This window comes from Vanellus vanellus, assembly GCF_965231255.1.
Source record: "Vanellus vanellus genome assembly, chromosome: 1".
Classification (NCBI taxonomy): domain Eukaryota; kingdom Metazoa; phylum Chordata; class Aves; order Charadriiformes; family Charadriidae; genus Vanellus; species Vanellus vanellus.
Genome location: NC_138905.1, coordinates 17086682 through 17105184, shown reverse-complemented (window position 1 = coordinate 17105184; position 18503 = coordinate 17086682). Strand labels below are relative to the sequence as shown.

At 38.6% G+C, this 18503-nt stretch overlaps 1 protein-coding gene across 2 annotated transcripts in view; it reads right to left on the bottom strand.

The window, feature by feature from the left end:
* The window catches only part of KIF21A (kinesin family member 21A), a 93582-nt gene that overhangs the window by 31085 nt on the left and 43994 nt on the right, over window positions 1-18503 (bottom strand). The window contains exons 8-19 of one of the 2 annotated variants that reach the window (XM_082479251.1): window positions 13373-13568; window positions 12287-12476; window positions 11496-11559; window positions 10475-10678; window positions 7064-7102; window positions 4534-4618; window positions 4236-4353; window positions 2803-2991; window positions 1670-1869; window positions 1193-1300; window positions 631-699; window positions 309-520 (exon numbers count right to left, since the gene is read on the bottom strand). In XM_082479251.1, the coding sequence (XP_082335377.1) occupies window positions 309-520; window positions 631-699; window positions 1193-1300; window positions 1670-1869; window positions 2803-2991; window positions 4236-4353; window positions 4534-4618; window positions 7064-7102; window positions 10475-10678; window positions 11496-11559; window positions 12287-12476; window positions 13373-13568 (1674 nt within the window). The remainder of the gene's footprint in view (window positions 1-308; window positions 521-630; window positions 700-1192; window positions 1301-1669; window positions 1870-2802; window positions 2992-4235; window positions 4354-4533; window positions 4619-7063; window positions 7103-10474; window positions 10679-11495; window positions 11560-12286; window positions 12477-13372; window positions 13569-18503) is intronic. The other variant, XM_082479252.1, reaches the window with a different exon arrangement.

Below are 18503 nucleotides of genomic sequence, written 5' to 3'. Positions count from 1 at the left end.
TTTTTTTTTTTTTTTTAAGAACACTGCAGGCATTGGACTACCAAGGGAATTTCTCTTTAGGAGCAGATTAACTGAATTTTGAAATTTTGGGGGTTCTTTAATGCCATTTTATGTTATTCCATATGGTCTTAAACCCACAAAGCTCAAATTGCATTTGATAATGCAAAATGCCGATTTTAGGAGCATTACATAACAGCAGTTTGAAAAATAACAACTACTAGAATACATATCATCACAAGATTATCTGCTAGAAAGTCCATGCAATTTTCAGTTCTCTTAAGAGAGTACTAAACAGTTTTAATCCTTACCCTGTTCCATTTGTTGCAGTTACAGATAATGCTTGAACCCTTGCAACAGGAATTCTCAGCTTCTGCTGTGCTGCTGTTCTTGAGCCATCATGCTCGACTGATGAGCTAGAACTTGCTTCCTGTATAGGATGCTCAGGCAGGCTCAGCTTCCGACTTACTTTTCCTGCCACTTTATCAGACAGAGGTCTTACTTGCCGACGAAGGGCTGTAACCTGAAACAGAGCGTAGAGATACAATTACCTCTCCCCAAAACTGCATTCTAAGTTACAGCAACACAATATCATTCTGTTTTCAAAGATGCATTACTGTTTTATCACAATACCTCTTCAGTTTTGCGACGTAAGATAACTTCTTGATTTCTTTTCTGAGCTTCCAGAAGCTTGAGCTGATGCTGTAAAGAAGTACAAGCAGCACATGATATTTTTTCTATTATCTGCTACAAGGACTGTACTGTATAAAAAAAAGACCTTTACACATTAATACAAGTTTGCAAAACTGTTGTGACATGAAGAGGTCAAGTCACAATTGTTTCTTACTCTTTGTAATGCAGAATGAAAAATAAGTCTTTCACTATATCAATTCTCTATCATAAAGAACACTTGAATGCAGGCAAGATGGTAGTAACAGTTTTGTGAAGATTCGCTAATAAAACAATACTGATATACATATTCAATAAGCCTCCTATTTTCTGTTGCACTTATCTGAAGCTTGGAACTGAATTATCAAAGAAGTCAAACTAAATTATGTGCATTTCAACTGGTGAAAATATACAGGTACATGACTGCCTCAGTGAATGTATATACACATGGTGTGTGCCTGCAAGCAGATGCACTTCATAATTATACATGCTTATTCCAAATGAAAGTTCTTTATATGTCAATCACCTCTCGTTTGCGCTGCTCCTTTTTAAGCTGTGCAATCTCTCTGTTTCTTCTAGATTCAGTCATTCTAGCTTTCTCCTGCTCTTCTTTCATTTGTTTCATTAAGCGAACCTGTAAAGAGGTCATCACTTAGAAAAGCTGTTTATGCTCAAGTGCTGTTCCCTGCCCCCACTCATATAGTTTCTTCTTCAAATTGGCATCTTCCAGTATATTACATGCTTTTAGCAATTTACCCCCTCCACCTAATGTGTCTTCTTCACTCAGTGCTGAGTAACAGCCAATAATCAGTGCAAGCTTCTTAATGTTTGATACTGTAATTCCTGTTCACTAAGCCTAAAAGCCACCCCTCTCCCCCAGGAATAACCTAGTCTTCATAGATTTCTGTTTTCAGAACTTTGAGCAGCTGACAGCAATAAGAGTTTTCAACCCATTTTTCGGTAAAATACTCATTGTACAGCACTTTAATAAACTGAAACATACCTTGGTTTTCTTCATCTCTGTCACCTCCTGCTGCAATTTCTTCAGTTGCTTTTCATACTGAGACTGATTTTTAAGCAATCGTGCATGTTCCTTTTGCGCTGTTTGAAGTCTCTGCAGTTCTTTATTCATGGCTTGGAGTTTCTTTTCATATTCTGACTTGATTTTTTTTGCCTTTTCTTCTGAATAGGTCTCTACAGAACCTAGAGCAAAAGGGAGTTCTTAATCTGCTTTTGTTCAGGATATTTTCACTTTGCTAGCCACAGCAAATGACTGCTTCCTCTGCTTTTAGTATTATCTGTAATATCTTTGAAAATTTTCATTTGGCTCTAACTCCTGTCACCTGCACCGCTTCGAACTTTCCACCTTATCTGTCTTCTTGGATAAGAGATCAAGTATTAGCACTTTCCTTCTGATTTTTTTGCACTAGACAAATATCTGAGTACATGAAGACACAGATACACACATGCTTGTTCACAGATACGTGCACCAAGATCATAACAACAGTCCCAAGAGCCATCAAGCCCAGTATCCCTTTTCCAGCACTGATCAAACAGGAAGGTCTAAGGAACAATAAGGGAACAGCAAAAGCATATAAAGTATATAACTATAACTATAAAGTACACATAGTATATTTTTAAAAAGAAAGAAACAAACAAAACACTCCCCTCCCAGTACTCTCCCCAAGTTCATCTCTTTATGGCTTAGGACTTCCCGAGCCAGAGTTAGTTTTTCATCTCAATATGATTAACTTGTTCAAAAAGTTTGGTCAGTAAAACACCTCTGCAAGGCCACTGATCTTATTTTTGTGCAAATCAAAAGTGGATAAAGACGAGTGGGAAAGTACTTTTAATTCAGGAATTATGTTAAAATAAGAGCTCCTAGAAAACTGAAAATGCTTATTCAACAAAACTAAATACCTGTTAGCAGCAGCATCTTTGTAAAAAAAAAAGGTCTCTCAATTCTGGTAGAAAGTAGATGAGTAAAGTATAATTCATTGGCATTATGGGTACAAACCTACTTATGTTCTCTGCAATTTCTCATGATATTTGAAAAAAGAAGTGAGGAAAGTAGCAAACAATTCAGTTTGAATATCTTACACAACATCTATATTTAAATGATTTTGCACTTCTTACCCAAGTTCTGAAGAACTTGATCTCTTTCAAGCTGTGTGTCTCGAATCTTATGTTGTAGCATCATTAGTTTCTCTTCATATTGTTTTTTCAGTGTCTGCAACCTTCGCTGGCTGTTCTCTAGCTCATCTATCAGTTTCTGCTTAATGGCTATTTCACAGGTGATATTTGCCAAATCAGCTTGATAATTTTCTAAAATAAAGATTTGAGAATTTAAAAATTAAGACTTCTGTTAAAGGAACAGCAAGGATCACATAACTATAGATACCCCCTGCAACGTTAGGGTCATTTTCTAACATATAAGTGGTGCATAGGAGAATTCTACACAAAGCACAATGTAGCAAGTGAAACTATTATCTGCAATTAATGATAAAGTTGCCTCCTTAAACACTGTCCCTATTCTAGAACTGGGAAAGACGTAGGGAAATATATCTCTCATCGGATCACATTTGCCTACATGTTGAAATTCCTCACATTTAAATCTTAACATCAGCAATATGCACAGGCAGTGAGACTTCAGTCATATCTCAGGGCTGGACAGTAACTGTCTTTCATAAACCCAGCAGATTATAAAGGGAAAACTTGACTGCTGGCAGACTCCAAGGGGAGGCTTTCCTTTTTCTAGCTCTTAGAAAAACACAGTCAAAATTCTGAGAAGAGAGGAGCCACCTCAATTGTGGAAGTGGAATGGTGAAAGGAATAAGGAAAGTAGAAGGAAAAAGGACTAACCCACATGATAAGCTTATAAAAGTTTAATTAATTTCTTTAGTCAATTACATCCTTTTTTGGCTTAAGATTATGTGCTCCAGAATAAAGATGTCATTTGAAGATTTTTTTTTTTCAGATTCTGCAACTCCTGCTAATGGTAGTGTGACTCTAAAATAAGAAGGAACCAACAGGCTTGGTTTGCCCATTTGGCCTGACTCACATGACAGAATTGCTGTTGAAGCTCTCTCTGAATCTAGCAATCCTAAGTCACATACCACTTGTAAACCAGCACTTAACGCTTCTACATAAAGCCACAGTCTCTGAAAATGAAGGCAGCTGAAGGACTTCCAGCCTTTCAAAATTAAATTCTACCCATTTCCAAAATAGGTGAATGGGAGCTATCACCTTGGTGATTAGTCTCGAGACATAAAAATAACCCAGTACTTAGACCTTACACTTTGGATATTCTAACTAAGGAAGAAATGTGTTATCATACACCTGATGGCCTCTGGTCAATTTTAAAGCCAGCACAGGGACACTTCATCAGATGTATATTACAGCATATGTTTTAGCAGCATAAAAAAAAAAAAAAAAAAAAGAATTCACTGGACATACAATCCACAGACAATTATGGACAGTGGGTTGACAGCATGCTATCTTGCCTACCACAACCCAAGGAATGACAGATAGTACGCATAAAATTCTACAAAACGTTGCAGTGACATCACCTTTTTCATCAGAGTCAGAATCTGATTCATCTGAGCTTTCAACAACTTCCATGTCATCTTCATCCTCATCATCTTCCTCTTCTTCATCCTCATGATCGCTCACTTCCTGAATTTCCTCCTACAAAATGTACAAAATAGAATGTTGAAGCACATCCACACTTTTCCATCTCCCAATCACTTGGTGACTATCACTGTGAAGCCACAGTATTCACCTGGCCCATTCCTAATCTCCTTCCTATAATGTTGTAAATCTTTAAACAGGCAATGAACAAAGAAGCCAAACACTTCTAATACTTACTGCTTCCAATTCATTATTCTCTCTCTCCGAAGCACCTTTTTCATCTCTCCTCTCCTGCTCGTTATCTGTGTTATCCTCTTTAACACTAGCAGAAGAGGCACAGACACAAAATATTCACAAATTGAAATGGCAAACCCGAACATGACACATGTGTTTCCCATCCCCCAAATCAGTAAGTTGTAATTCCAAATAAAGATGAAACCCAAAGTGTAGTTAGACAAAAGTACAGGTGTTGGGCATGGGTAAAACACAACTTCCAATCTCCCGCAGAAAACAAAATAATGCTTAATTACTCTTAATCTTAGCTTGCAAAATAATATTAATTATTAGCACATTGGTTTAGGGCATATTGCACAACGAGGACAATCGGAATACACATCTCCATATATTACAGCAGTACTCATTTTGCATGGAAGTTGCAGTGTACCCAGAACAGCTTTTACAAAACAAAGAACATTGTGTGCAGGTACAACATACATTACAGATATTACTACACTCTCAAGCTATAACAGAGGCTATTGTGCTTATAACCATCTGAAAATTTATGTATGTCTTAAACATTATCCTAATTTATCATACTATAACTACTCTTTTGATCAGTTATCTACTTTGACATCAAGGGAATGCTCAAAATAGGCATTGATACAAAACCAAAAAGAGTCAAGAAATACTGACTTTTTTGCAATAGAACTGTCCAGCTCAAAAAGAAACTATTAAGATTACATTTTAGTATATGTCCATGGTTTTGTTTTTCAGACTATGGTTCAAAACTTATTTAAAAGCCAAGTATCCATTTATTCTTTCCTCTCTTGACAACCTGAACTGTCGTGATGGCTTATGCAAATTACAGCAGGGGTTTTGTGGTTTTGTTTTAAAGGTTTGGCATATTAGCCATTAGGACAAGTTTTAATGTTTTTAAGTACATATTTGAGACGTCACACGCAAATGTAAAATTCAAAAATCAGTGACACTCTGCAAATTGTCATGGACCAAATGTCAGTCCCTCTAGCACTCCATGTGCAAAATCCAAGCCATCCCCAATAGATGGGAAATCGTGATAGAACAGGGCTAGACACTGTAGGGGGTAATAACAAAAAAAACGTGATTAGGATTGCATAGTATGGAATCCACTTCACCTAACAGCTGCATAAAAGTTTGGCAAGTTAAGTGCTGTCACTGATCAGGCACGGTAACTAGAAATGTATATCTTTCTCCACTGACACCAAAACGAGCTCAGGCTCGAGGTTTAACAGACAAATCCAATACTCAGTGCAGTGACAAGAAATGTTCAGTAGATTCGAGACACTATAATTTGGCAAGTGACACCTAAAAGCCACTTTTAAAACAGATGTCTACCCTGAAGAGAGCCAGTTCCGTAACAAAGTGCTTCTGTGCAGACACAATTTTGTGTTACACTATTTTTTAGCCTGTTCAGTGCTAACTGGTTCCTTCTGCCCCACTCATCACCAGTGAAACCAAATCCAGCTACAGCTGACCATGCGCAAGGCAGAAAGCTTTTGCTTAGACCATCTGAATCCACACAGCAGCTGGGGAGGCTGGAAGGAAAAAGCCCAACCAGATTTGTACAGAAAAAGAAATGCCAAACAGGGAACACTGAGCCATGCGATCTTATTTCCACAGATTCTCATCTCATTCAGCCCATGTGTTCTGTTTTATGTTGGTTAATAAGACTAAATGATAACAGATCCTAGCTGCAATCTTCATACATATTGAAGCAAATCCCCATTTTCCCTTCTGCCTGCACACAGCACATAGCTTACCACTGCAAGGAATTTGTGTTCTGCCCGATAAAGGGGACAGACAGGAGGAAGGAGAGCCAACAGGTCTCCCAGGCAGAACTGTACTGCTTAATTTGTGTCCTACTGATCTGTGAATTCACATCACCTACATGGATTAAGTGGGGTTTTTGGGGGATCAAAGTAGACAGCTGAAACATAAAAGCTCCATTACTTTCATTTTTAATGACAGTATATTTCTCTTTTTAGAGCCCTCAACTGCTCTCTGATTAACTTCTTTATCTGCTGCTTTGGCTAAAACTGAATGGAAGGAACAGTCAAGCATTCAGTCACATGCTTTCAAAAATAAAAGATGACGACTTAACTGAGGTGTGAAGGTCCAAGACCTTCTTGATCTCACATGCCAAAATTATTACTGTCATATACTGCCTCTACACATCTCATACCGTATGAGCTACCACACCTTCCTCCTGCCTTTCATTCCATACAGGCCAGGCAAGAAAGAAATCTACTTAATTCTGTAGCAATTCCCAAAGGCACCACCTCCCCACAAACACTTGCTCAACACCGTGCAATCCCAGAGTCAACCTCAATTCCACAACAGAGGTTTCTTCCAGTTAAAACACTTGTTGAAAGTCAAAACACAGGAAATAATTTTGAAAAGCCAAACGAACTACTCTTGAAGTATCTATGGATCTGCCCAACTTCTTTTCATGTATGACAACCAGTTAATTGCAATGACAGGTAATTAAAAACCTGGGAAATATTCCAACCTTCTTTCTTCTTGACTGCTTTCCTCAAGTTTCTGTAGCCTTCAAAAGCACGAGGTACAGTATTGGAAGGCCAAGCCAATGAAGGACAAAACAGACAGTGAAAAGCAAAAGTGATAAGAAGGTAAAAAAATGATATATGAGCTTGTGGAGTTTAAAATGAAATTTTAAAAGATACCATCAAGAGACAACAAGTAGTAAAAAGGCAATACATTTTGCACAGTTGGAAAGTAAATAGAAAACAAAGAAGCAGCACTTGTAGGTTAACTAATCTGTCACTGTCAACAATTGCAAAAATCAAGTTACACTAAGGAAGACGTTTTAGATATAGACAACATATTTCACTTTGAGAGTTTTTTTTCTAATATGAATTCCAAAAATCACTTAGTTCTTGCAAAAGTTTTCTCCTCTTTGCTACTTAAAACTGGCAAGTAAAATACCAAAGACTGCAAGAACTACTGCCATTGAACCAAAGTTATAACCTCAGGAATCTATCACAAAAAAAAAATGCACTAGTTTTATTGTAATATAAAATAATAAGAAGAAAATTTTAGTACTAATATTCTAAATCACATATTCTGAATATAATCCATATAAAATATTCAAACTGCATTTTTTTGTTGTTTGGGGTTTTGTTGTTTGTTTTTAAATAAAAAGCAGAAAACTTCAGTTTATTTTTCTGGGATTCAAAAAAGTACATGCCAATGATTGCTTGTTATTAAATTAACAAAAAATATGCATCAGAAGCAATGAGATGGACAAAATGTTAGTAGTTTTACTTGTAGTTTTTCCTCTTGAACAAGCGTGGATGTAAAGAATTGTCTGCATGACATATCAGTGTAAAGATGGCTTAAATTTCAACAACTAGTGATATTCCTCATGTTTCCATTATGAACAAGTTTTGAGCAAGAGCGTTTACTGCCTTTTCACCTTATACTGCCTGCCATCTTCCTTCAGTATCAGCTAGGAGCTAACATGCAGAACTCCATGCAATTTTATCACTAATTTAGTTTAATAAAGGTTAAGGAAATCAAAAGACAGCAGTCAAAAATGTTACCGGGTGCATAAGGCTGACTAACAATCGAAAGGGACATGAGAGGTTTGCTCTGGGGCTTCTGGTGAGTAGGTCTCACTGTGGGACACTTGAATCAAGCGTCTCAGTATTTCAGCAGCCAAAACACTACTACTGTGTAAACTGGTCCTGACAAAGTTTATGTCAGACGCTTATTAAAGGCTACAGACATACAGCAGTACATACCTGCTGCCCATTCAGAAACTGGCTCTTAGATCTTCAGGCTAGCTCACAACAATTTAGAGAAGTTGCATGTACTTAAAATTATGCACCTTTCATCATACTGACCCCTAACCAGCATACAAACAGATCAGGAAAGGTAGCAGATGGGGCAGAACTAGCAACTAGGCTTACAGGTCCCATTTTAATAGGAAAATGCTAGTTAGACAACATTAAAAGAACAGCAACCCTAAAAAGAAATAGTATAGTAAAAGCAGCTAAATGCCTGTAGAAGACAGAAGTAGAGCAAAGAATCCCTACCAAACTGCAGGGAAAATTGCCTCTTTGCAATACATTAGCATACCCATTGCCAATTCCTGAAATTCCAATAGAATAAAAATTTACAGTGACATATCCCAAACACTGACTTTGCAATTCTTTAATTAGATAGAAGCACTCTGCAGGTAACAAGTATGGCTATATGCATAATCCCTGAAATTCTAACATTTCTCAGATTTTAAGAATTTTTTCTCCTAACGCACACCTTAGAAATTTACAAATATTTATTACAAAGCAGTCTGCAGATGGGCCAGTAGGTAGATTCAAACCTTACCAGCATTTTGAAGAGTATGATCCCATTCTATAGAACACAAGACCCACTTTAAGATGGATATTGGACCATCAAGAAGTCTCTTCCAACTTATATTTTTCTATGGTTCTCTAATTCTATAATGCTAGGATAAAAAAGCTGATCTCAAAAATAGTTTGTGCTAAAGTAGTGAATGGGACAGCCAAGTGGTCTGACCCAGAAGCAGGGACAAGGTTATTGTCCTGGTGCAAGTATAACTGGATGCAGAAGCTTCTTTCAGAAAAAAAGAAAAAAAAGAAAAAATTAACAACCATGTGTTTTACTTACTAGTGTATGTAGGGTAAAACTTCCAAATGTTTTTTTAAAGTTATCTCCTACAATAAGAGATATTACTCAATATATCTAGCAACCTGTATCTGTTGTTGGGTCACAATCCTGTCTGCTACCTAATACCCAGGCCCCAACCTAACAATCAGTGCTCTACCTAAGCATGTATTTAAATGCATGCTTGATTTTAAAACATGTCGAAACACACAGCATCAAATCTCTTCATTCTTGCGTTTACAGTTAAAGAACATATTGAAGTGTGTGGCTAAATAGATTCCAGAACATTATGTTGATTTAATTTAATATTTCCATCCTCCCCTGCAAACATAAGACACAAAATCTATCAAAATCCCCATAAAAGTGTAAGAGTTTCCCGAAAAAATGATATGCAAGGGAAGAAACTAGTTATTAAAATGAGTGTTCTCTACAAGTATCAGATGTTTGTGTGGTGAATGGATTTACAGATATAGGATCTCAAACTGCAGACACCACTAACTCAAATCTACTTTATATTTCAACTATATTTCAGGCTTATACTGTTTTAGTTTTAACTTGAAGAAGTCTGAAGGGCAATTACTAGAAAGAGGAATAGATTAGAAGCGTGGAAAATTTCAAGGAAAAGGGAAAGATCTCCGATGGAATCAAAGTCTCTGAGTACACAAATAGATCGTTGCTGTACTAACTGCTGTCTGAACAGGCATTTATATCAATGTCTATGAGCATTTTAGTAGATGAGAAGTTGGACAGCAAAAACCAACAAAAACATGATGTTGCAGAGAATTAGGAAGCCTCAAATTAGAAATATTCATGAAAGCAGAAGATAAAGCAAAAGAAGCCATTCCAAGAGCTACCAAAGAATTCCCAGCTATTCAGAATATCTTTTCTTCAAAAAGCTGTTTCAGTTTTGATATAAGGTAGAAAAAAGTTTGATTTTTGTTTTCAAAAACTTCTTTTGAGTTTCAGATGCATTTTAAAAATAGCAAAATTTATGGAGAACACCTGTGCTTTTACCATTGTACATAATTACATAGAAAAATTCATTACAACAATAACATCCATTCTACAAATACTGGATAATTCATTGGAAGAAAAGATACAAAAGAAAAACACCAATAACTTCAATGTGTAAAAGGGTTTGAAGGAACAGCAGTTTAGGATACAAACCCACACAGCAAGAGCAAATGAAATTTAAATTCTCAGTGGTTAAAAAAAATACACCTCTTTACTAATAAAGAGAAAACAAACAGCATTATAATTCATACACCACCTCTTTTTCTTTTTCTTTTCTTTTTTTTTCAGCTTTTCTAGATCTTTCTTGGCTATATCTAGAATTTCCATCGTCTCTTTATCTGAAGAAAGCATAGAAGCAGAAAATGCTGATGGTCCACCAAAGTATGTGGATCTTGTTGAAGCTCTTGACAAGTTGCGTCGAAGATTTTCATTCACTGCTTCACTTTCTAATAATTTTGCTCTTAAAAATAAAAAGGAAGAATTGTAGACCATGAATCACAAGTATTACTAATGCATGAGATATGAGGTATACTCTTTAGCATCCGTAACTGCAATGCATTACCTTCAGTTTAAAAAGAAACTACAAACCAAGGTGAAGTCTCACAAAATACAAGTGTAGTAAATCCCTTGATGAGACTATTTTTACACAACAGTTATGTATATCGTACATATATCATATACCCTAGAGAGAATACATGCAAATATAAATGTCTGTATAAATATACACACAGATATAGATACAGATATATATATATCTGCACATGGTGTATGTATATACACATTACACAAAAGCTCCACAAAGTTTTAATACTAACTGGGAATAGGCCAGATTATTTCTTGGAGGTGTGTGATGGAAAAAAAAAAATTGAGAAATAAAAATATCTGAAATATTAAATACTTTTTTCATTTAAGAAGAAAGCAGATACCTTTTTTTTTTTTTAAACTCCACATTTTAACAAGTAATTTCTCAGTACTACCATTTATATACAAGTTTATGAAGTTATAAACCAATCATTCCTAGTTTTGCTGTCCTTTGTGGAACAATATCAAGTTATCATTCTTTACACAGCATCTTACTTTCATTTCTATTGTCAGCTTCATCTTTAACATTTTAATTTTTTGTAGCTAAGAGCAACACCAGATGGTCTTAGAAGCTGAAGGACCACTGCCCTAAAGTTATCCCCACACAGGAAAACAGCAGAAGTATTTACTTGCTAACACTTCTAGTATCTTTATTTTTTAAATAAAAATTGTTGAAATACATATTATGCAAATACCTGAGATCTTCAATTTCCTTGATATAATTATGAATCATGTTGCTAATTTCTTCATTTCCTTCTCCTTTGAAGGACAAAGAGAAAGGGGGGAAGATGATGGGAAGAGGAAAAAATTGAGTAAGGATGGTAACAGTATAAATATCTGAATACAGCTACTAGGCATAAGGTACCAGGAAAGAGAAACGGTCATATGGGCTACATGTTTAGATCTTATCTGATTTGTGAAATATATTTCCTCCTTCCACAGCATTAAGTTTTTTGGTTCCTCTGTCATATGATCAGGATTATTACAAGTAACTTTTTCCATCTCATTTATTTTCCATATTGGCACCTTTTAACAATGCATGGACCATAAATGAAAAATAACCTGACAAACAGTGCACAAAAAGAACAATACAGTCATGGTAAGTCAATTGGTTGATTATTCTATGAGGGTAAAAGCAAGCCAACATTCATTCATCTGTGTCCAGGTCCTCATGCAAAGCAAAATATTTAAGTCCACATAAATCTAAGCATACAAGTAATTCCTATCCAAAGGTATTATTTCACATTTAATGTTGCTCGTAGTCCTAAATGAATGGTCAATTTGGGGTACCAAACTATTTCTATTAATAGAAGTCTCCAGAAACAGAATTAGATGGGGGCCTATCCCTGCCAAAGCAGGTCCTACGTTGCTGTTGCAAAGTCATCACTTCATTTCAAGGGACCCATGAAGCAGAAACAAATAACTGATTTAAGTTCATGAACTTATTAAGCCATTTACACACCCACACAACACACCCGCAGCATACCTGCTCTAGCTAGCACTTGGTTGGCCTGATCACTCATAAGTTGCGTTATTCTGGCTCTCAGTGCATCAATAGTCTCTTGCATTGCTTTAATTCTAACACGCAGGTTGTTGTTTTCTGTTTGCAGCATCGCATTTTCATGAAACATGTCATTGATGCTTTCAACACCTTCTTCGTCTATAATCCTTTTACCCTTAAGAAAGTAAATATATTTTATTACTAGTAAAGGCTGACCTACACATGACAAGTTTTTAACTTGGTAAACCAATCCACAAATTACTTGAAATTCCAAATAGATACTCATAGCAAAAGATAATCTTCTCTCAAAAAGTGTAAAACAATGGATAAGTAGACAGTTTTCAAAAGATTGATGTCTGGCCAACACCTTAGCATTTGGGTGCTATGTAATTCCATCTTAGTCTGAAATACAAGCTCTTGAAGACGTTAAGAAATGAGAAGAGAATTCTTTGCCAAACAGCATCCTCCTCATTTGTTATCCTTGAGATAGTATCCTGATTTGACAACCACAGTTATGGCTGAAAACATTATTTGTTAAAAATTTCAGAAAGAAGCGGGCATTGTGTAGTATAAGTATTCAGCTTATATAATTTAAAATGTATTTTTAAAAACACAAATTGTTTTAGCTGTCTGGTAAGTTTTTAAGAGCAATACCCAACAACTGTTCACATTCATTTATGCTCCAATCTAAATTCTGGTCATTTTTGCTTTAGAAGTGACTATTTCTCATTGCTGAGCATGACCAGGTCAATTTTTGCCTTTTAAAAAACAAATAGCATGCAGCATCTGTTGATCTGATTGGTATTCATTGATGTATCTTTTCTCTGGGGATGCCATCCAGGTCTTCTAAAAACATTTGGTAATCACTGGAATTAGAAGTGTTTAAGTTAAGGTTCACAGAATCACAGAATAGTCAGGGTTGGAAGGGACCTCTGGAGATCATCTAGTCCAACCCCCATAGGTTGCTATTCAGATTATTTTAGTGTCTAAAGTAGAAGTAGCAAACAGAAAAACAAGCTGTAGAACTACAAGTATTTTAAAGCAGAAGTAGTCCTAAGATGACAAGCTTACCGTTTTGTATTCCATGAGTTCCATCTGTAGCCGTGTAATCTCACTGCGCAACGCATTTATTTGTTGGCTAGCCCTATCCTGATTAACCATCACCTTGTTCTTGATGTTCCGTGCCCGGTTGGCATACTTTAATGTGTTCAAGGTTTCCATGAAGTCTCGATCTGAAGGGCTCACACACGCTATCATGAGTGTTTGACTGCAAATTACAAACATAGGTCAGCACTACACATCAAGAACAAAAACAGTAGAGAGAAGCTAACAAGCCTTCAGGTAGACAGTGAAACAAGAATAGTGACTTCATAACACCTGTGAAAACATTCCTCTATCTAACTCACAGTAGAAGACTGTCAACCACAAAGTTCAGCATTGTTACATCTCGTATCACCCCAGTATAGCATAGGAGATGCTAGATCATTAATTGTTCTACATGTAAAATTATAAAAGCAATTAATTGGTGTTCCTATAAATGTTTTTCAAATTATATTCAGTTTCTCTAATCATACATAAACTGAGATTTAACGTAAACTGAGTCCTTAAGATCAACTTAAAGTCCTAGACAGTGATTTGAATCACGCAGTAGTCAGGACTGCCTACTCTCATTAATTCCTGAGGTTCCTACCTACTTAATCTGAAATTGCCTGAATGCTCATCTTAGCTGTCCATGCATACACACACAACCGCCTAAGGTAATTCTGGTCTACCTTGGGTTCTACCAAGATGCAACCCGCCTAAATTCTCCACTGCAAGTTATCTCCTGTCCTCCAACAGGAGCCCAAAAGCTAATACTTACCCTTAGTACATCTGGCTATAACTATTTATTCCGTGTTTCATACCACCACCGCTTAGAGCACTTCCACAAAAAGCATCAGGACCTGAGCTCTAGGCCCAAGAGGGCTATGAACAAACATCTTCCTTTCAGGTTCCTACAACACCCTTTAGCCATCCCATCATGGGATATGTAGGGTGAGAACATAACTCCCTGCTCCAAATGAAAGATTGAGCAGACAGACCAGCAAGAACCAGTGGGACAAAAGCAGAAAAAGGCAGAAAAATCTTCACTCCAACCAAGTGATTTTATCATTCAACAGGCAGATGGAGGAACTGGGGTCTCCCCTCCCTCTCCTTCAAGCACATTCTCATTTCACATGAGATGAAAACAGCCTAGAGGGGTCAGAACCAGTGTTCCAGCTGTAGATCATACTCTGGAGGTGCCTACATGGCCTAAATCCTCAACAGATAGGAGGAAACACCTATATTTGATGGACTGAGTCCTCACCTCCAGGTTTGGAGGAATTTGCTTCCCTGTTGTACGTTAAAGCTTAGGCGGTTGCATCAGGAAGAATGCACTGTCTCCAGGGCAATGGAGCAACATCTGCATTAGGCAGATCAGATTCTGATCTTCATTTTCCATCCTTTCAGACCGAGACAAACAAATTAATCCCTTCAACCCTTTGTGAAGCAAACAATTACCTTCACCATACACAGTAGGAAGCTACACTGGAAAGAGTATCTAGCCTGAGGATAGAAGGAAGATTCACTTTCAGCAGTTCTTCCTCAGACCTCCTGCATACCTTTGTGTCAGTTCCCCAAACTGTTGGAATTTAGTCCTCAAGATAAAATATGTGAGATTAGGAACAAAATTTTTAATTTTGACATCAGGACTACTTGTGCTTTCCACTGAGAGTGTGATTACTTTTCTAAATCTCAGAAGACCAGGTTCCTGGAGTGTGTGGAAAACAACTTCCTAACACAGCTGGTGAAGGAACCAACTAGGGGAAGTGCCCTACTGGACCTACTGTTTGTTAACAGAGAAGGTCTTGTGGGGGATGTAAAGGTTGGAGGTCGCCTTGGGCAGAGTGATCACGAAAAGATAGAATTTTCAATTCTTGATCACGTAAGGCGGGGAGCCAGCAGAACTGCCACCTTGGATTTCCGAAGGGCAGACTTTAGCCTGTTTAGGAGCATGGTCTAGAGTGTCCCTTGGGAGGCAGTTTTGAAGAGCAAAGGTGCCCAAGAAGGCTGGGCATACTTCAAGCAGGTGCTCTTAAAAGTGCAGGAGAAGTCCATCCCCTTGTCTTGAAAAACAAGCAGACGGGGAAGACGACCAGCCTGGCTAAATAGAGAGCTTTGGCTGGACCTCAGGAAAAAAAGGAAAGTTTACATTCTCTGGAAAAGGGGGTTGGCAACTTATGAGGACTATCAAGATATAACAAAGCTATGTAGGGGGAAAATGAGAAGGGCCAAAGCTCAATCAGAACTCAGCTTGGCCACTGCAGTTAAAGATAATAAGAAGAGATTCTTTGAGTATATCAATAGAAAAAGGAAGACTAGGGAAAATGTAGGCCCACTGGTGAATGAGACATGTGCCCTAGTGGTGGAGGACACAGAGAAGGCAGAGTTACTGAATGCCTTCTTTTCTTTGGTCTTCACTGCTAAAGCTGTCCCTCATGAATCCCATACTCTGGAGGCAAAGGGGAAGGTCTGGAGAGAGGAAGATTTTCCCTCAGTTGAGGAGGACCGGGTCAGAGACCACTTGGCCAAGCTGGACATTCACAAGTCCATGGGCCCTGATGGCATGCACCCGCGAGTGCTGAGAGAGCTGGCGGATGTTATTGCTAGACCACTCTCCATCATCTTTGAAAGGTCATGGAGAACAGGAGAGGTGCCTGAGGACTGGAGGAAGGCTGACATCACTCAAAAAAGGCAAGAAGGAGGACCCAGGGAACTACAGACCAGTTAGTCTAACCTCTGTCCCTGGGAAGGTAATGGAGCGACTCATTCTGGATGTCATCTCCAAACATGTTGAGGAACAGGAAGTTATTGGAAGTGGTCAACATGGATTTACCAAAGGTAAATCATGCTTGACCAACCTGATAGCTTTCTTTGATGTTATAACTGGTTGGCTGGATGAGGGGAAAGTCGTGGATGTCATCTACCTTGACTTTAGCAAGGCTTTTGACACTGTCTCCCATGACATCCTCATTAGGAAGCTGAGGAAGTATGGGCTAGATGAGGTGACAATGAGGTGGATTGAGAGTTGGCTGCGGGACAGAACTCAGAGGGTTGTGATCAGCGGCACAGAGTCTAGTTGGAGGCCTGTAACCAGTGGTGTCCCCCAGGGGTCAATACTCGGTCCAATTTTGTTTAATATATTCATTAATGACCTGGATGAGGGGACAGAGTGCATCCTCAGCAAGTTCGCTGATGATACCAAACTGGGTGGGGTGGCTGACACCCCAGAGGGCCGTGCTGCCATCCAGCGTGACCTGGACAGGCTGGAGAGCTGGGCAGAGAAGAACCTCATGAGGTTCAACAAAACCAAGTGCAAGGTCCTGCACCTGGGGAGGAAGAATGCTAGGCACCAGTATAGGTTAGGGACGGACCTGCTGGGAAGTAGCTCGGAGGAGAAGGATCTGGGGGTTGTGGTAGACAGTAAATTACCCATGGCCCAGCAATGTGCCCTTGTCGCTAAAAAGGCCAATGGAATCCTGGGCTGCATAGGGAAGAGTGTGGCCAGTAGGTCAAGGGAGGTCATTCTCCCCCTCTACTCTGCACTGGTGAGGCCACAACTGGAATACTGTGTCCAGTTTTGGGCTCCCCAGTTCAAGAGGGACAGGGAACTGCTGGAGCGAGTCCAGCGAAGGGCAACTAAGATGATTAGGGGCTTGGAGCATCTGCCTTATGAGGAAAGGCTGAGAGAGCTGGGACTCTTTAGCCTGGAGAAGAGAAGGCTGAGGGGAGACCTTATTATGGCATACAAGTATCTAAAGGGTGGGTTGAAGGAGGATGGAGCCAGGCTCTTTTCAATGGTTCCAACTAACAGGACAAGGGGTAATGGGCACAAGTTAGAACATAGGAAGTTCTGTTCAAATACACGGAAAAACTTCTTCACAGTGAGGGTGACAGAGCACTGGCACAGGCTGCCCAGGGAGGTTGTGGAGTCCCCTTCTCTGGAGATTTTCAAGACCCGCCTGGATGCAGTCCTGAGTAATGTGCTCTGGGCAATCCTGCTTTAGCAGGGCGGTTGGACTAGATGATCTCTAGAGGTCCCTTCCAACTCTGATAATTCTGTGATTCTGTGAAGACTGGTTCTGCTAGGTGTCTGTCTTGAAAACTGAACAACTTGAACTCCACTTTCCTATTTGAATTGCATAACAGAAGAGGTTTTAAAAAAACACAGGTTTGTTTGTTTTGTTTTACTCTCATTGTTTTGCCACTTCTTTAAATTGCTCCCCCAGAAGTTATTAAAGATTTATTTTTTCATATTATACCTTATAAAAATCCTTTCCAAAACCACAAATACTCCATTTTCTTATTTGAATAATTCAAGAAAGATTGATATTTAAATGCTGTTTCAGAACTGTTACAGCATTATATTCCAAATCAGCATTATGGTGAGAATAGTATGGTGATTCAATGCTTGCATCATCATTAACACAGGACTCACTGCAATCTAACCTGAACCACTACCAGTAAATATTTTAAGTATTTGCAAGAGAGAAACAACAATGCAAACTGTAATACCTGGCGTGGAATTTGGAAAGCTATGCAAACAGGCTAACAGAAATCTAATAATCTGATTTCCCATAAGAAAAAAAACCTGCGTATTTATTAATATTTAGCGATCCCACACTTTTTGGTTGCTGAAGCGTGGCTAAGAAGTTATTCAAATTGTGTTAAGATGTATCACTCTTCATTAACAGCAAACTGCTAATTTGACATGTCTCAGCATATACATCACCTGGGCAAGCTCAAGAAGTAGACCCCTGTGAACCTCAAAAGGTTTAACAAGGCCAAGCACAGGGTCCGGCACCTGGGTCAGGGCAACTCTTGGTATCAAGACAGGCTGGGGGATGAAGGGATTGAGAGCAGCCCTGAGGAGGATTTTGGGGTACCAATGAATGAAGCGCTGGACATGAGCTGACAATGTGCACTCAGCCCAGAGGGCCAACTGCATCCTGGGCTACATCAAAAGAAGCATTGCCAGCAGGTCAAGGGAGGTGGTTCTGCCCCTCTACTCTGCTCTGGTGAGACCCCACCTGGAGTACTGCATCCATTTCTGGAGCTCTCAGCACAGGAAAGACATGGACCTGTTGGAGTGGGTCCAGAGGACGGCCACAAAGATGATCAG